At 29.3% G+C, this 17347-nt stretch overlaps 1 protein-coding gene and 1 long non-coding RNA gene across 4 annotated transcripts; both read right to left on the minus strand.

Annotated features, from left to right (window-relative positions):
• Nucleotides 1-642: 642 nt before the first annotated feature.
• Nucleotides 643-2765, minus strand: LOC107901301 (uncharacterized). The gene is made up of 3 exons (XM_016827237.2): nucleotides 2629-2765; nucleotides 2070-2229; nucleotides 643-1081 (listed from the first exon to the last, which is right to left on the minus strand). Exons 2-3 carry the CDS (start codon nucleotides 2219-2221, stop codon nucleotides 928-930), a joined length of 306 nt encoding a protein of 101 aa, XP_016682726.1. The 5' UTR covers nucleotides 2222-2229; nucleotides 2629-2765; the 3' UTR covers nucleotides 643-927.
• Nucleotides 2766-8967: 6202 nt separating this feature from the next.
• LOC107901300 (uncharacterized) lies at nucleotides 8968-14590 on the minus strand. 3 transcript variants are annotated; one of them, XR_005914468.1, is made up of 6 exons: nucleotides 14269-14590; nucleotides 14124-14176; nucleotides 10661-11944; nucleotides 10108-10580; nucleotides 9627-9957; nucleotides 8968-9544 (listed from the first exon to the last, which is right to left on the minus strand). It is a non-coding gene; the product is annotated as an uncharacterized lncRNA (long non-coding RNA). The 3 variants fall into 3 exon arrangements; XR_001685216.2 differs by lacking the exon at nucleotides 10108-10580; XR_005914469.1 differs by having other exon boundaries at nucleotides 9627-11944.
• Between the last annotated feature and the right edge of the window lie 2757 nt (nucleotides 14591-17347).

Raw genomic sequence — 17347 nt, forward strand, 5'->3', positions numbered from 1 at the left:
TTATTTAATATTTAGTAATTACTAAATACTAATTATATATAAATTTATTTTACTATCACCATTTTTATTAAATTTTTAAATTAAACAATATTTTAAAATTTTAAATTATAGTATAATGTTTTTTAAATTTAATATGACATAAATTAGTTAATACGTAATGATCAAAAAAAATTAATACATATGATGTGTTCAAGCTAGCTTGAATTAGGATTTTGAATACTAAAACCTAGACCCACCCCATATTGGGATAAAACTCAAAATTACACATGAACTTTAATTAAATTTGTAATTTAATAGATCAACTTTAATTTGTACAATTATACACATAAAAATTTGATTGCGACTCAAACATATATATAAAACTTTAATTTTAATTAAATTATATACATTTAAAGAAATAAATATATCAAATTATGTTTACATTGAATAAATATAATTATTTGTATATGCAATATATAAACTTCAAAAATTCAAACTTGAAGTTTGGGATGTAATTAGAATGTTTTGAAAGTTGGGGACCAATTTAAAACGAGGTCATAATTTGGGAATATCTGATGCAATTAACACAATTCTTGCTCTCTTAAATGCTTCTTTAGGATAAAAGAAGTCAAAGAAACAATCGGTTTCAGAACACACTACCAATTTCTCAATAATCCGAGGCAACACTTGGTTCTTATTGGGGTGTATAAATGCATCAAAAGAGTAGAAAGGCACTGCCTTTTCAACTTTACCTGTGTTCCAACAGATGATTTAGGAATGCAACATCATGTATAGCATCATGATGAAACAAAATACCAAACATGGTTCCAAATTATCATCACTACTCAATATAATTGCAATTGAAAACAAAATCATAGAATCCTAGATCCCGCAGAATCAGTTGAATATTAAGTAGGCGATTGTAATGTATCTCTTTTTGTGGTTTCCCTAATTGCCGCGTTTGAATATGAGAGATGCCAGGTTAGCCCTCCACCCAATAATCGATGAAGATGGCTCTTGCATTTTAGGAATAAGGGATGCTAGTCCTGGCCGCATGCTGTAACTGGGAATGATTGGATGCTTGACATTTGTCTCTGCCGTCCTGGAAAAGATTGAACAAGCACATTATCAAATCACCAAAGCATTGCTTGATTTTATATCTTATTTAAAAGTTCGATGCATTTATTGAAGTAAATCCTGTATAAAAGTATAAAATCAGTAACCACAACAGACATACCACTGCAAGTCCTCAACAGTTACTTAAGGGAGCTAAATTCACAAGCAGTAAAGATTAATGCCAAAGTTTTGTGCTTTAAGAGCGTCAGAGCAACAGGCAATATCATCAGTTAGATAAACAGGTCCTTATTAGCCCAAATCATAATGCTATCCATTCTCCAAGTACTGAGATCTTCTGGTTCAAACAAAGATTCATTGCGATTGAAGATGTCACTTGAAACCCTTTTAAATTTTAAGAAATTAAAGACAACTTTCCTATGTTATCTTCTTTGAATATCAAGTCCCCATTCAACTAGATAAGAAGCTAATGGGCTTTAAATCAACTGGTCAAATTTTACCAGAGTAAAGATAGTCAATCCTTCCTTCTTCCGAAAAAAAAAAGAAAAAATCCACCCATTAGGTGTTGTTTAAAACAATGAAATAACATGTACTTGGCACATGGTAGGCAATACTTTGGACAGGACGGCCAAGGAACTGCTTGCTGCTCAGAGCACAGAAGCTTCAAAAAAACTTGCAAGGTAAAAATGTTCCGTTGCAGAAGCATGTATCCTACTTAATTAAGGATTATGAAATCATATTTGAAGAAAAAATAAATCACAACAAACTGAAAGTAATACATCAGCTTTTTTGAAAACAAGTCAATTATGTGTAATTTCATCAAAATGAAGCTAACAAGTAAACATAACAATAACTGAAAAATACCAGCATTCAAATTCAGATAACAAATAACATATTTGTTTAAACTTTAAACTGGTCGAAGTATCTGCAGAACAATGGCAGTTAACAGGATTGAAATCTAAGCTGAAAAAAAAAAAAAACCAAAAGATTAAGTAACTGCAAGGAGAGAGGCATACGCAGGGGGCAGTGTGCATTCAGAAGCAAAAGTGGAAATGCCTTGTCGTTGCTTATGCTTAGGGTTGGAAGTGCATAGTACATATACCCGTCCGCGGCGCTTAACGGTTCTACAGAACTCACACATCTTTTTCACTGATGCTCGCACCTTCATACTTAATACTGCATAATCCAAATTAAGATATCCTCAAGTTCCATGAATCATACTCAACCATAACATAATAAATTAAGGATATAGCTTATAACCATGGAAAACCCCCAATTAGAATATCATCAAACTCCCAAAATTGTATACAACAATAACATAATCACAAAAGTATTAACTATAAGTAAGAACAGATCAATGAAACGGATATTAGCAATTGGAACTGTAACTCTTTACAAGATATTTAATTTCAGTCTCAAGAAAAGAAAAACCCTAGGAGGATGTAGAGATTAAAATGGTGAAAGGGGCCGTCCGCCACCGCTATTTTACGATAGCGGCATCAATAACTCAAAAGCCCACAACTCAAGTAGAAGTCATCATCAAGTTGAAGGTAAGGTTAGGGTTTTAAAGATTACCTTATTCAATGTCCTGGGCTATTGGGAACTTGAGAGCAAGAAGAGACTTAACAGTGATAGTGGTGAGGGGATTGTTTGGCAGCAGGGATGTGCGAACAGTGGAAAGGAAATGGTTAACAAATATATATTAAAATTATTTTATAATTTGTATAAATTTAATTTTATGATTAAAATTTAAACCATTTAATTATAAGTAAAATTTTTGAAAGAAAAGATATTAATAACAAAAAAAAGGAAGCAAGATGTTTCTCTAAGTAAAAAGAAATTATATCTTTCAAGTTTTACATTAATAATAATATTTTTTTTTGTGTAATGAATGTTATAAAATAAGAAAAAATGAAAGATAAATTATAATGTTATTTAGGAGGGCAAGTAACCAATAAAAGTCCCTCTATTTTTAAAAATGGGTCATGTCCTGAATTAATTACCGAAATGGATAATTTCTCCCAAAAACGCGTCCACGTCAGCGCGTTGTCAGGGGATAAAGCAGGAAAACGCTTCCTCAAGGAAGCGCTTTGTCCACGTGGACAGAAAACACTTCCTTGAGGGCGCACTTTGTGTCCACGTGAACAAAGCGCTTCCCTTTCCCCGTTTGTTAGGGTTTAGGGTTTTTGCAATTAAGGTTAGGGTTTTTGAGTTTTTGAGTTTTTAGATTTTAGAGTTTTAAGGAAAAAAATTAAATAAATAAGGGTTTAAGGTTTAGGGTTTCTTAATTAAATTAATTATAAATTTTAAAAAATTATTAAATATAGTTAAATATTAATTACAATTATTATATTTTTTTCTCGAATTTTGAATTTAAACTTCTATAGTTTAAAATATATATTAAATATTAAAATATTAAAATTTATGTTAAATTCCATTAAATAAAGTTATTAATAATTATTTATAAAGCATTCACTAACAATCAATAAATATTTACCCATGATCTTAAGACCTTAAGGAATTATTATCCCTAAAATATTCTATTATTAATATGATTGTATTATATTAAATTTCATGTATTTTTTTGCATATTATATTATATTAATATTTTTAATTTATTATAAATTTAAAATTAGAGAAAAAGATAAATTTAATATATATAAACTTTTAACTCTTTTTCTGTTTTTCATAAAAAACTCTTTTTCTATTTTAAAATTTAAAAATACAAAAATTTATTATATATTTTATTTTTAATTTATTATTAAAAAATTCTTTTAAAAAATTTAATTTTTACTAAAAAATTTAATTTTATTAGTTTATTTTTTTAGAAGAGTTTAAAATATATAACGAATAACAACTAGCTTATTTGATTTTTTCTTAAAAACCCTAAATACTAAACCCCAATCTAATTTTTTTAAAATTTATAATTAATTTACTCAAGTAACCTTAAACCCTAATTTATTTGATTTTTTTCCTCAAAAACCCTAAACACTAAACCCTAATCTATTTTTAAAAAAATTATAATTAATTTACTCAAGTAACCTTAAACCCTAATTTATTTGATTTTTTCCTTAAAACCCATAAACATTAAACCCTAATCTAATTTTTTAAAATTTATAATTAATTTAATTAAGAAACCCTAAATCCAAAACCCTTATTTATTTTTTCCTTAAAACCCTAAAATCTAAAAACTCAAAAATCCTAAAACCCTAACTCTAATTGCAAAAAACCTTAAATCGTAAAAAACAGGGAAAATGCTTTCTCAAGGAAGCGTTTTCCTACTTTATCTCCTGACAACACGCTGACATGGACGCGTTTTTGGGGGAAATGATCCATTTCAATAATTAATTCAGACCTGGCCCATTTTGGCGATTTTAAAAATAAAGGGGCTTTTATTGGTTATTGGCCCTATTTAGGAAATCCTTTTCAACAAAAAATTTATTAGTAGAATATATTTGAAAACTTAAAATTAAACATAAATTTATAATGTAATCGGGAAAAAAACATAATGAGCTTAAAAGTGATTTTAGTTGGGAAAAATTGTTATCTTTTATGTCTCGAGACTCTAGACAAGTTTTCACTATTTTCGTATTTTAGTTTTGATGTTTAGATATCTCGAGACAATGAAATCTTGTCTCGAGACTTGGAATATGACAAAATGAATATAACTTTGATGTGCCCATGTCTCGAGATAGCTCGAGACAAAGACCACTCTATCCCAAGACTACCATCAACTGGCCACTAAATAAACTCCATGTACCAACGTTGATAGTAGACCAAACGTGTGAAATTAAAAATAAATGAATCCAACCGAGGACTCCTCTCCATCTAGGCATTCCACGATGCACTATAAATTTAATTCGTGAACTCTTAACGGATGGTGATGTGACACTAACTAAAATAAATTTAATCCACCTAAATATGCCATGTGGATTTTATAATTTCCACATAATTTCCTTGTTAAATGAAACGGTGTGTTTTACACCAATAAAAACCATCTATTCATCTTCTTTCTCCTTTACCCTCTACTGCTCCCTTCACAGGGGATTGAAAAGTTAAACTAAACCCAAAATCTTACACCAACAAATTTCAGGCCACTGTACCCCCACCACAAGTCTATCCAAAACTTTGACCCACAGTAATATTCACCAAAACTCTTCAAATCCAACCTCTTTTTCAAAGTTATTTTGTGCCCAAGTACTCGAAAACACTTGAAGGAAAACGTAAGCTTTGATATAATGATCATTACTGTAGGAGTGTGTGTGTGCGTTTATTTATAAGTTCAAAAACCCTGCAAAGAACAATGAAAGATTAATAGAAGTACAAGAAAGTCTAAGACAAAAACAAGCTTAAATGGAAATTTATAATATTAGTCTAAAAAATGATTTGGTGTTATTTTTTTTCTTTACTGTAAATGCATCTTTGTTTTTTCAACAGCTTCTTTACAAATTTTCTATTTATGAGCATTAATGGAGTTAAATGGAACTCCCTCTCTCTTTGAGTCAAAAGCAAAGAACTTGAAGGTCAAGATTACTTACTACATTCTATGCTATAGTAACTGATATCTCTAGATCAACTTAGCAATGAAACTTTTAAAGGTCAAGTCAAACGGTTTAAGAATTATGATTCGTTTTAAACTGTGAATAATAGAGAGGTTGGATTTGAAGAGATTAGGTGAAAATTACTAGGGTCAAAGTTTTGGATCGACTTAACCGTCTATCCCTGTCTCTTCCTTGCGGGCGAGTAAAGGAGAGATACATCAACATTAATACAATAATCAAATCAGAATAACTACATGCAAAGTCTGCAAGAGTGACATGTAAGTTGTAATATAATTTGTACAATGGGGTACAAGAGTAATTTGAGTAACGAACCTATAGGAGTCGGTGATTGAGTGAATTCTAGCTAATGACATGTAATTAAAGAGTTTAACTAACTACTCACTAAATAGCAGAGTTCAAAAAGCCAATAATTGAGGGTAATTGTGCTAATTAACAAACTAATAGCTAAAAAAAGACTAAATCATAAAGCATGCAAAGTTGTAAAACTATCTAATCAATAAAAATAGTGGTTGGTTGACTTCAATGTGGTTCATTAATCATCGAATTAGGGATCTAAAATGCTTAAACTCCTAAAGTGGCTCCATTTTACCTCTCAGTCTCAATTTTACCAATTTAGACAAATTAGTCCAATTTATCTCTTGATCTCACCCGACTAACCTGGGAATAATGAATTGGTACCTAATAAGATTACCTCTCAGACTCACTTATCTTGATATAGCCTTAGGGGCATCATTCTTAAGTTTTGAAGTTCATTCAATTTAGTCCAATTTAGTCCCTAACCCAAAAATTAGTTTACCCACATCTCCATCAACAAACCTCCTAAGGTTTAGTTACCTATTAACATATCTAAGCTAATGAACATAAAAGAAACGCACTTGAAAGCCATTAATATAAAACTTCAACAAAAAGATGAAAGCTTTAGTTTTTACTTTGAAAAAGTTAAAAGAAAAGCAACTAGCAACAAGATAAATGAATAAGAACAATAACATTGAGATTTTTAACAGATGAAAAGAAAATCAACTGAAATAACATTAAACTAGAGATGAAAATGTCATTACAAACAAATTTAAGGTACTAAACATGTAAATAAGCCTAAGCTATAGTGCTAACTAACTTAACTAACACTAAGAATGTGAAGAAAAACAAAGAAACAAGCAAAAAAATAAATATACAACTATGGAGAGGAGAAACTAAAACCCTAGAAGATGATGCAAAAACTAAGAAAACTATCCTAAACTTGTGTCTAATGCCTCCTTTTTCTCTCCAGCCGATTTTTGGCCTTTTTTTTAACAACTAGCAAACCATAATTTCTTGACCAAAATGCCCCTAATTGTGTGTTTTTTTATTAGTGTTGCGGTTGGACAAAGATTACACCTGATGTCAATTTTTGTCTCCCCGCGACAGTGATATCGCAATACTTAGGGTATGAATATTGTGATATTGTCGACAGTCTCAAAAAAGGGGTGTTCCTTCAGGGGTTGGATATTGCGATACCCAAGGCTGGTATTGCGATATTTTTGTAGATGGTCTCCATTTTCTTCATTTTAGGACTGTCAAGGGTATTGTGATACCGCTTTCCTTGGTGATGTTTTCCTCAAGTTTAAGCCATCATCGAGTTCCTACAACACTCAATTGATTGTTAGGGTCCAAATGGCACATTTGGCCAATTTGGGTCTCAAAATGAGCATAAAATGCATTAAACACTTATTAAAATGAAAGAATTAAAATTAAGCAAAAAATATGAAAAAGACCTTTAAATTGCTTGAAAATAACTCTTTAAGTTTAACGGGGAGCCTAATTTGACATATCAAATTACGGTAGATCACTTGCACTAGGGGTACAGTGGCTCCTTATTTCAATATTTCAAATCAGTCCATTATTAGCCAATTATACCAAATTCCACAACATTTCAATTATATAAAAACATTCAAATACTAAATTAAATAAAAACACACATATAATACTAAGTAAGATAGTAAGTTCCATATGAACTTACCTGTTCAAAATACAAAAGGAGTGGATCCTTTAGGGACAAATTTGTAATTTTAGTTTTTCCCTTATTTGTTCCACTTTAATCCAATTCTTGATCTATACAATTATTTTATATACCAAATCAATTCCAAACATTTTTATACTATTTCATGATATGCATGATTCAATATAATTCTATTATTCAATTTTTCTCATATTTTATATTTTATTCAATTTAGTCTCTAAACTTGAGATAAGCATAACTTTAAATTCCTAGCTTCAAATTAAAATCTGGTCTTACATACTTTCGTTAGAGACGTTATGCTTTTCATTTATAATATAATTTTATGATAGATTTCACATCTACTCAATTTGGTCCCTAATATACAAAGTTAACAATTAAGTTATATTAACTTTACAGTCTAGTCCTTTTCATAATCAAGCTTAAAATCTATCAATTTCAAGCCTAATTCTTCAAGAAATCAACAATAGAAACTTTCAAAAGCTTTAACAGTTTTACAAATTTGTACATGAGCTAGCTAAATCAAGCTTCTATGACCTTAAATCTATAAAAATTACAAGAAAAGAACTTGAATTTACCTTAGAATTAATGGCCCAATGTTTTAGAGTTTTCTTAGGTTTTTCCCTCCCATGGACAAAAAGAAGAAACAAAATGGAGAAGATGACATCTTTTTCCATTATTTTTTGCTTTTACACCTTGATTAAACTTTAATTAATTTGGTTTAATTAACTTAACTAAGTTTAATTTTCTTTAATCTAATATTAACTAATGTTAAAGATTTCTCACATAATCATCTACCAAATTTCAATTATAAATGGTTTAATAACCATTTTGGACCCTTGGTTAATTTCTGTTTTAATCCCAAGTCTTTTGTCAATTAAAAATCTAGAGCGATTGAACTTTTACAATTTAGTCCCTGAGCTTTAATTAACTATCAATTCGACAAAATTATTGGGCCAATCTTTAATATGTTTTTATATTATCTTTGTAAATATTTATTTTTAATATTTATGGACTCAATTTACGAAAAAGGGGTTCCAAAATCGCATTTTTTTGGTACCATTAAAAATTGAGCCATTACACAAATTGTTACCATAATATTGAAATTAATTAATTTAATATTCTTCTAATTTTGAAATTTTATTTTATATTTCTAAATTAAAATCAACTCAAATAACTCAACTTTAATAATTGTCTATAAACTCAAATTTCTTTTAATTATATGGTATTGTGTCTTTCATGCTAAGCTAAAAGCAAATAAAATTTCTTACAATTATAATTGAATTAATTAATTAATTTTATCTTCCATGCCAAACGAAAATAAAAAAATCACTTCTTTACCCAAATGAAGAACAAGCATTTAATTTAACTAATTGTAATGATTTCTCTTTGCTTTTAGCTTAGTGTAACTAATATTACACCACATAAAAGTATCAATATCTTCAACCTTGAGAAATTTTTTAAAGCCAAATTTTTTTATGCTTCTTACTTTTAACTAAAAAATCTTTGGTCTCGGATTCATGACTCACTAGATAATCAAACACAGAACACAAGAAGTCATCATCAAATCCTTCTTCCTCCATCGGCATCACTTCTTCGTAAAGATGTAGTGTCTTATCCGCAGTAAATTGTTCCAAAGCATTAGCAATTTTGCCAAGTTGTTCACCCACAAATTTAATTTGTTCATCAACGACACTTTCTTGAACATTTTTCTTTTACGTTTGGATGTGCCAGATAAAGATACATTTGTTCTTACCTCTTCAGCCTCTTCATTGTCGCAATCTACAGGCACTGAATCTTGGTTACCATCATCCAAATCTATGTCAGCAAATGTTTTGGCAAAACTCCCTGTTGCCATATCTTTGCCAACAACCAAAGTCATTTCATCATAATGATCAATGCTTTTATTCAAAAATGGCTCATACTTCTTGTGTGCCTATTGGATATTATACACAATTAGAACGACAAGTAAAAAACAATTGAAATATGCTTAACATATATATATACACATATATTACCATCATTGCTGTATCATATGTCGCTCTATCACATGTGATCATTTTCATGTTATCATCCCATCCAAGACCACTTTCACCCCGAATTGTGCATATAATCTACCACTGGTTTTTTACAGTCCTCAAATGATTTTCCACATGCTTCGCATCGCATTGGACTTGAAATCTTTCAGAAATAGCTTCGGCAACTCGACTAATAGAAACTGTTTTGAAAGTATTAGAAGGCTTATTTCCTCTCTGGGCCTCCTCTGCTAGAATTTCAAGAAAAAGATGATCCATCGGTTTTGTCCACCTGAATTGCTTGGAGGTCCCTTCTTTGTTGCCCTTACCCATTCTACATTAATAATTGTCATTTCCGATCATTTCAATATCGAACAAGCTTAAAACATAATAAATTCAATATCCAGCCAACATTAACAAAAAAAGAAAATTTAATACTAAACATACATAACATAGAAACAATAACCCTAAGCTTTAAACCTACCTAATATTTCTAACCATATAATTAGTCCACATAGTTTGTGCAATTTCGTCTCTCTTAGCAGACCATTCTCTTGCTTCTTCTCTTTCTTCTCGCTCCGTAAGAGTTGGTATTATCAAATCAGACTCATGCTCATCGTATAATCTTTGATTAAGTAAATCACTAGGATCAACTCTCATTATCACTAGGATCAACTCCCATTATATGATTGTGAATGATACAACAAGCCAAAACTATATCTACTTGAGTTTGAAAATTCCAAAATGGTTCAACATCTAATACACAAAACCGTTTCTTCAAAATCCCAAAAACATGTTCAATAGTGATTCGTAATGATGAATGACGAAGATTAAAGAGTTCCTTTGCATTTTCAGGCCCCTGAGCACTAAACTCTTTTAAATGATATCAGACACCACGATATGGGATAATATATCCATTTCGGATGCCATATCCAGCATCAGCAAGATAATATTTACCTACAATTTTACAAAACATAATTAATACTAATAAATTATGAGCTTACTAGAACTATTTGGTATTTAATGATAATTATTACCTTCTGGAATTCTTAATCCTCTTGGGCGTGAAAGTGCATCACTTAAAATACGAGAATCATGTACACTACCTTCCCAACCAGTTAGAACATAGGAAAGTTTCAAATTAAATGTAATGGCAGCCAATACATTTTCTGTCGTCCCTCCTTTACGGCTACGAAATCTTCCTTGAATGCTAAGTGGAACGGATGCACGAACATGAGTTCCATCTAATGCTCCAATACAATCTTTAAAATAAGGATAAAATCTTGGATTGTTTCTGATTTCACTAGGAGTTGCCTCATCAGGTAATCTAATAACTAGTTTATACAATTTCAAAATAGCTCTCAATACAACCCTAAAGTAACGGTGAACTGTCTCAGTTAATCTGTAATATCTAGATCCAATCACTCGAAACCTTACATTATGACCAATTATATGTAAAAATATAACTATTTGCCCCTTAATATTGACAGATTTAGATGATTGTAACAAATTATTCCTACTAAGAAATCACACAAATTAAAAAAGTTGATCGGTCTCATCCTTATCACATCAATACAATGCTGGTCACCACTATATAAAATACTATTAATATAATTTTCTCTTTCATGATCTCGATTCACACTAGGGTGAAAAGTAATTTTCTTCCTAGTTTTTAATTTTTTAATCCAAAGAGTCCCAAAAGCTAAAACTGAAGCCACGACTCCGAAAATTGCATTTTGATGTTGATTATGATCCATCTACACAAAATTATGCCACACAAATATTTGATCACTAAAAAAAAAGATGCAAGATTTTCAAAAGATCACATATATGACTAAAAGTTACCATGACTAAAGTGCATACAATTATAATTGTATTAATAATTTTTTGAGAAATTAAATGTTCCTGTCAAAAAAATTTATTTAATTTTATATTAAGATAAAATTTGACCGGTATAATAACAACTTCAGTGATCATAAATTATATATTCCATCAATTTGGTCATGATTTAACAAATTTAGCCTAAAATATTATTGTAAATGTGTAAATATTTTAAGTGCTTAACTGTTTGGACACTACAGTTGAAATCACCCGAGTGGTGCAGAAACACACTGTTGGTTGAAGCATTAAGTTTAATATAAAGGATATAAATTAAGTAAAGAATGGTGCTAAAGTAAAAGAACTACCATTAGCTAAGCAAATTCATCAAAACAATAAGAGCAAGAAATCACAGAAGATATCTGCAAATATGAAACTATATCAGTTGTTGTAACCCGTGATCCTTCCTCTTGCTGCCTAAAAATCCTTTGAAACAGTTTCTCCTGCAAAAGAACAAGGGAAAAAAGAGGAAGGATTTATATAGTAGATACAATACCAGACGTCAACCAGGGACAAATGAAAACAATACTGAAAACGAAAGCAAAAGAAAGCCTGCAGCAATATTTTAAAATGAAGTGTTGCAATGAAAGCATTGCAGTGGGAAACATAGTAGGCTGAAATTATTCATAACTAATTTAAGACAACAATGAGCAAGACTACGAGACCAATGGAATAAAACAAGGATGCAAATCAACCACAAGCACCATTCACCGCATATGGACAAATCAATAAATTAAAGAACTAAGTAAAAAATCTAGAAGCAGAGGGCTCTATCGTGAGAACTGAGGACACAAGTTCAAGAACTAGGGAACTTTTTCCAGTTTTACTACAAACACAAAAAGGTGTTCATGCTTGCTACAATCATCATTTTGCCTTTGAAGAAGCTATGACTGATCAAGGGAGCTCAAAGCATGCAGCTTCTAATTTGAGGGCTTAATGTCTCTTCAATATAGGGTTTAGTTCCGAGGACAATTTTTATATCATGTGACTATCTTTCTAGAACATAATTATATGACCATTTTATCTTATTCTGTAAGCATAATAAAAACTTATGGCACATCGTAGTCGCAATTTGGATTTAACCAGCTTCAGGATACCTGATATAGTTGCTTTAAAGCAAAAGAATTTTAAAAATTAATATCATAATAACTTGCTAAATTTGAGAAAGTGACTAACCATTAATTATAATTTAACTTTTTCTATATATAAACTAAAATTACACTTTTTTCCTTCAAAATAATTATATTATTCTTGAATTTTAAAACTCTAATGTACTTTCTATTCCAAAAACACTTTTAATTTTTTGCTTTGAAAGCAAAAAACAAAAAAGAAGTATAAAAAAAAAAAAGCCAAACACGACCTTTGTATTTTTTGTATTTATTTATTTATTTTCAAGTTTTTAAACAACAATAGCTCATCAAAAACTTGATAAATTTTTTAAGGTAATAAAGACTAAAGAACTTCATGTTGTGATCATGTGCTCAATACTGAGGTGGAGGCCATTCTGTTCAGCTTGGAACTAGCAGCTGAATATCGACCCTCGAATATAGTAGTGGAAAGTGATTATATGTTAGCAGTAACAAGGATAAACAGTTTGAGTCCTATTTTTTAGGAGCGGAATGGTTTGCTTAATGATATTTTGGACTTGATCTTGCATTTGGGGTCGTGTTTTTGGCCATACTTTTCAACTAGGACATCAGTTTTCCCATAATCTTACTAAGCTTGATTGTAATGTTGGGGAGGATTAAAGATGGTCAGGCTCAGCTAGTTAATTTCTGTAATCCTGATTTATGGGATGACTAAAACACCTTACTGCCCTCCATAAAAAAAACAACGAATAATCCATACACTAAATACAAGTAATTCAACCAAGAACCATAAGGAGAATGAAGTAGGGTGAAACCCAGAATTAGAAAAAGTACCCAATAATCCATTGAATGAAATGTATAGAAGGAGAATGCATGGAGAAATACAATTTACAAGAAAACTGAATATTCGTTTGAGATCACATGTCTATTATATTTGGAACATATGTCCCAACTCCCAACAGTATATACATACATATACATGGCTATTATAACTGAAATGTATAGAAGAAGAATGCATGGAGAAATACAATTTACAAGAAAATGATATCACATGTCTATTATATTTGGAACATATGTCCCAACTCCCAACAGCATATACATACATATACATGGCTCATGTTATTACTGTAATAAAAAACTGGAAAACATGTATGTGAATGTATGTATGTATGTAATGTATGCTGCCCTTACACCACATAATATTCCCATCCATCTCATCTGTAGTTAACTTTCAAAATATTCCCCAATTTTAAATCCAAGCCAAGATTGAAATGAACAAAATCCAGTTTCTTCATTTTTCTGACTAATCAACAAAATCCAGTTTCATAAAATGAAATGTTCCATTTAACACAGTAAAGTCAGTTGAAGCTAAAAAATTACCAATTTTTAATTCCTCAAGTTTACATCCCAATCCTAATTTATTCGTCGAACCTCAACAATTAAACAAAATAAAAAATAAAATACTAATATAAATATGCAGAAACCCCTAACAATTACATAGAGCTTGCAATCAAGAATGTGAGTAGAAATCCACCTTCGATGAATCGCGAGAAGAGGTGACGATTCAGGTTGCAATTTTTTAGCAACCTAACGAGAAGAGGTGAATCAGCAGGCATTACAAATCTGCCATTAGAAGAGAACCAGCATGAGCATAATTAAGAAAGAAGATAGTGATATACCTGTGGCTGCTAATTTTTTAAGGTTTCTTTAAAATAAAGACTTGACGAGGGTCGACCGACAGAGATGACGAGGCCAACGAACAGAGATGAGGAGGAGCGGCAGAGGCTGATGGACAGAGAGGAAGAGAGAACCACTGCTATCGAGAGTGTAGAGAAGGGAATGGAAAATGTCTTACGAATTCCAAATTGGTAAGACTTTTTCCGGAAATTGGGAATTGATTTACCCGTGTTTTGGAAAATGTTTTCCTTTAGGAATTCATTTTCTACCAAACAAACGCCGGAAAAATCCGAAAAATAACATTTTCCACCAAACAAACGGACCCTAAGATTCAATATTATATTATAGATGATGAAATTTTTGGACCAAATGCAAAGTGCCATGTATCAAGCCCAAATTCTTTATCAAAAAAAAATGTATCAAGCCCAAATTACTGTGACCAAAGTTAGAGTTACCATAAGTGCAAATGATGATATCATATTTGTGTCATAATAATTTTTCTATTTAATTTTAATTAATTAAGAGATAAATATTAAAATTTTATATTATCACTAATTAAAGATAAAATAATTAAGTGATAATATTAAATGATTATTTTATATTTAATTAATTAAATTAATAAGAAATAAATAATAAATAAAGGAAATCAATCAAATAGAGTAGTTAAATTCTATACGAACTTTTTTTATTCAAGTACTTGTCAATATAAAAAGGGGTAACCCAAGCCATTTTATAGATTCACAAGTTCAAGAAGTCCAAAAATGTCTATAGAATTTTTTGAATAAGCCAAAGAACTTGAATAAATTCTAAAGAACGTCATATCAGTTCTGAAGAAAAGTCGCTTTCTGATCCAATTCAACTGTGGAGAAGAAGTCAAAAGTCGTTTTTGAAGAAAGCTGCCTTTCAATCGATTTCAATTGAAGAAATGAGGTCCAAACTCGTTTCAATAACAATTCAACACAACACTTGATGCAATCCATATCCATCCAAGACCAAGTTAGACAACCTTTGGATCGAAGTCAAATCAGAGAGAAGAATTAAATAATATTTTCTCTGTATTCAAGAAATTTCCAAAGATTGTAACTTTTCTATCAAAGTTATCAATAAATTTGACTTCAAATTTTCAAGTAAACTTTTGACTCAAAATTTGTGTGCATATATACTCAAAAGAAATTTAAGCTTCTTGGACCATTATTAAATATGAATTATTTGAGTTGATTTCATTAAGAATAATCTGGAAACATAACATAATTTTTTTAAAATTTATTTCAATATTACAGTAACAAATCAACTGACATTATAAATGGATAAAAATGTTCAACAATTTATTTAATATGCTAAGGCCTTACCACTGAATCAATAAGCTTATTCTTGACCATTTTCTACCACATTTAATATATATACTAGTTTGAATTTATTCCCTAGTTGCTGAAAAATAAAATAGGTAAAAGTGAAAAGAGTGAGATTTGAATTTTGGCTCTCTAAGCAATATCTAAGTTCTCTACCACCTAAACTAATGCTTATTTCACAATAAATTTATTAATTCTAACCCTATAATTTTTGGGCATTACACACTACTTTTTCTAGCGTACCTTTAGAGTCTATTTAGAGGAGGATTTTAGTTTTAGCAAGGTTTTTAAAAATTCAAAAATAAATTTATTTGTTTGAGTAAAAATAATGGAATATTTTAAAATTTTTAAGAAATTTCAAAAAGAGTTTTGAGTAAAATTCGTGGCCTGCATCTACTCTTTAATGGGCCTACAGCATATGGAGGATTAGTTACTAGACTCGTTCCTGTAAATACCTTGAGAAATAAAAAAGAGAGTTGATTTTTAAAATTCTTTTTATTTTACATTATTAAAATTGTTTATATTTTTTTACAAATATAATAATATCCATATGACATATTTTTATATTATTTATTTTTAATATTTTTATTTTGTAATTATTTTTTAACTTATTAAATTTCATTAACTTATTTTTTAAATGTTATTTATCCAAACGAAATACACACAAATACTAATATTTTGAAATGATACATTTCAAAATGTTAACACTCTGAAAATCTTCAAAATTGTAACTTTTTTTTATCCAAACCCACATTTAAGGTTCAATAAAAAAAAAACCACCTACATTTGCAACCTAATTTCCTTCTTTATCATTTTTTTTTAATTTTTATTCGGCCAACACCCTTCCATTTAATTGCTATTTTTAATGGTTTTTACTTCTTTCTTTTAGTTTTCTTGAAAATACATGTAAAAACTTTTTAAAGCATCAACATAACTTTAATTTATAAAACTTTCATATTTTTATCATTAATATAACTTTAATATTAATTATTTTCATTTAATAAAATATGATTAATATATTTTTATGTAAAATTTATGTTTTAAAATAATATCTTAATTAATATTTATTATTTTTATTTCATTTAAAAATAGAAATAATTTTACTAAAATTTGAAAGAAGAGATTGTTATGGAGAGAATATACTTTATACTTTATGGCCGTTTCTATTGTATATAAAAAGTTTTTTATAGATGAAAAAAAATGAAAAATAAAAAAATAAAAAATTGATTCTATCATAAACTTTGTTGTTATAATAAAATGATGGCATAGAGTATGACTATTATAGAGAGAAATTTAAAAGATTACACTTAAAATGATTGAATTTCGTCTAAGAAAAAGAGAAAATCCTCTTGATTCTAATTTCAATAATGTTTAAAGTTAATTAAGATTATAAAAGGTGGTTAATGCTTATTTTAAAAAATTAAACTTATGCTAAAAGTCAGTAAAAGTCTGTAATTAGGGCGGATTACATTTGGAATCCTCTAATGAAAAAATGGATAAATTAAGTCTTATATATTTCAAAATGTGCAGATTAGCCCCCATTAAATTTTACTTTATTAAATGATTATTTACTAATTTGGTCCTTAAACTATAGCTAGAATATCATTTTAATTTTTTTTAAAAAAATTCTTAACAATAATAAAAAATCTTTAAAATAAATATAAATTATTTAAAATTGTGTTAAATAATTAAGATAAATGTTTTTTTAATAATTTTCATAATTATTTTAACA

The sequence above is a fragment of the Gossypium hirsutum genome, chromosome D06 (genome assembly GCF_007990345.1).
Source record: "Gossypium hirsutum isolate 1008001.06 chromosome D06, Gossypium_hirsutum_v2.1, whole genome shotgun sequence".
Lineage (NCBI taxonomy): Eukaryota > Viridiplantae > Streptophyta > Magnoliopsida > Malvales > Malvaceae > Gossypium > Gossypium hirsutum.

Coding starts and splice junctions, on each gene's coding strand:
- LOC107901301 (XM_016827237.2), bottom strand. CDS start 2,221: ATGAAGGTGCGAGCATCAGTGAAAAAGATGTGTGAGTTCTGTAGAACC. Junction 1,082..2,069: donor GAATGCACACTGCCCCCTGC/GTATGCCTCTCT, acceptor AATCTTTTCCAG/GACGGCAGAGACAAATGTCA.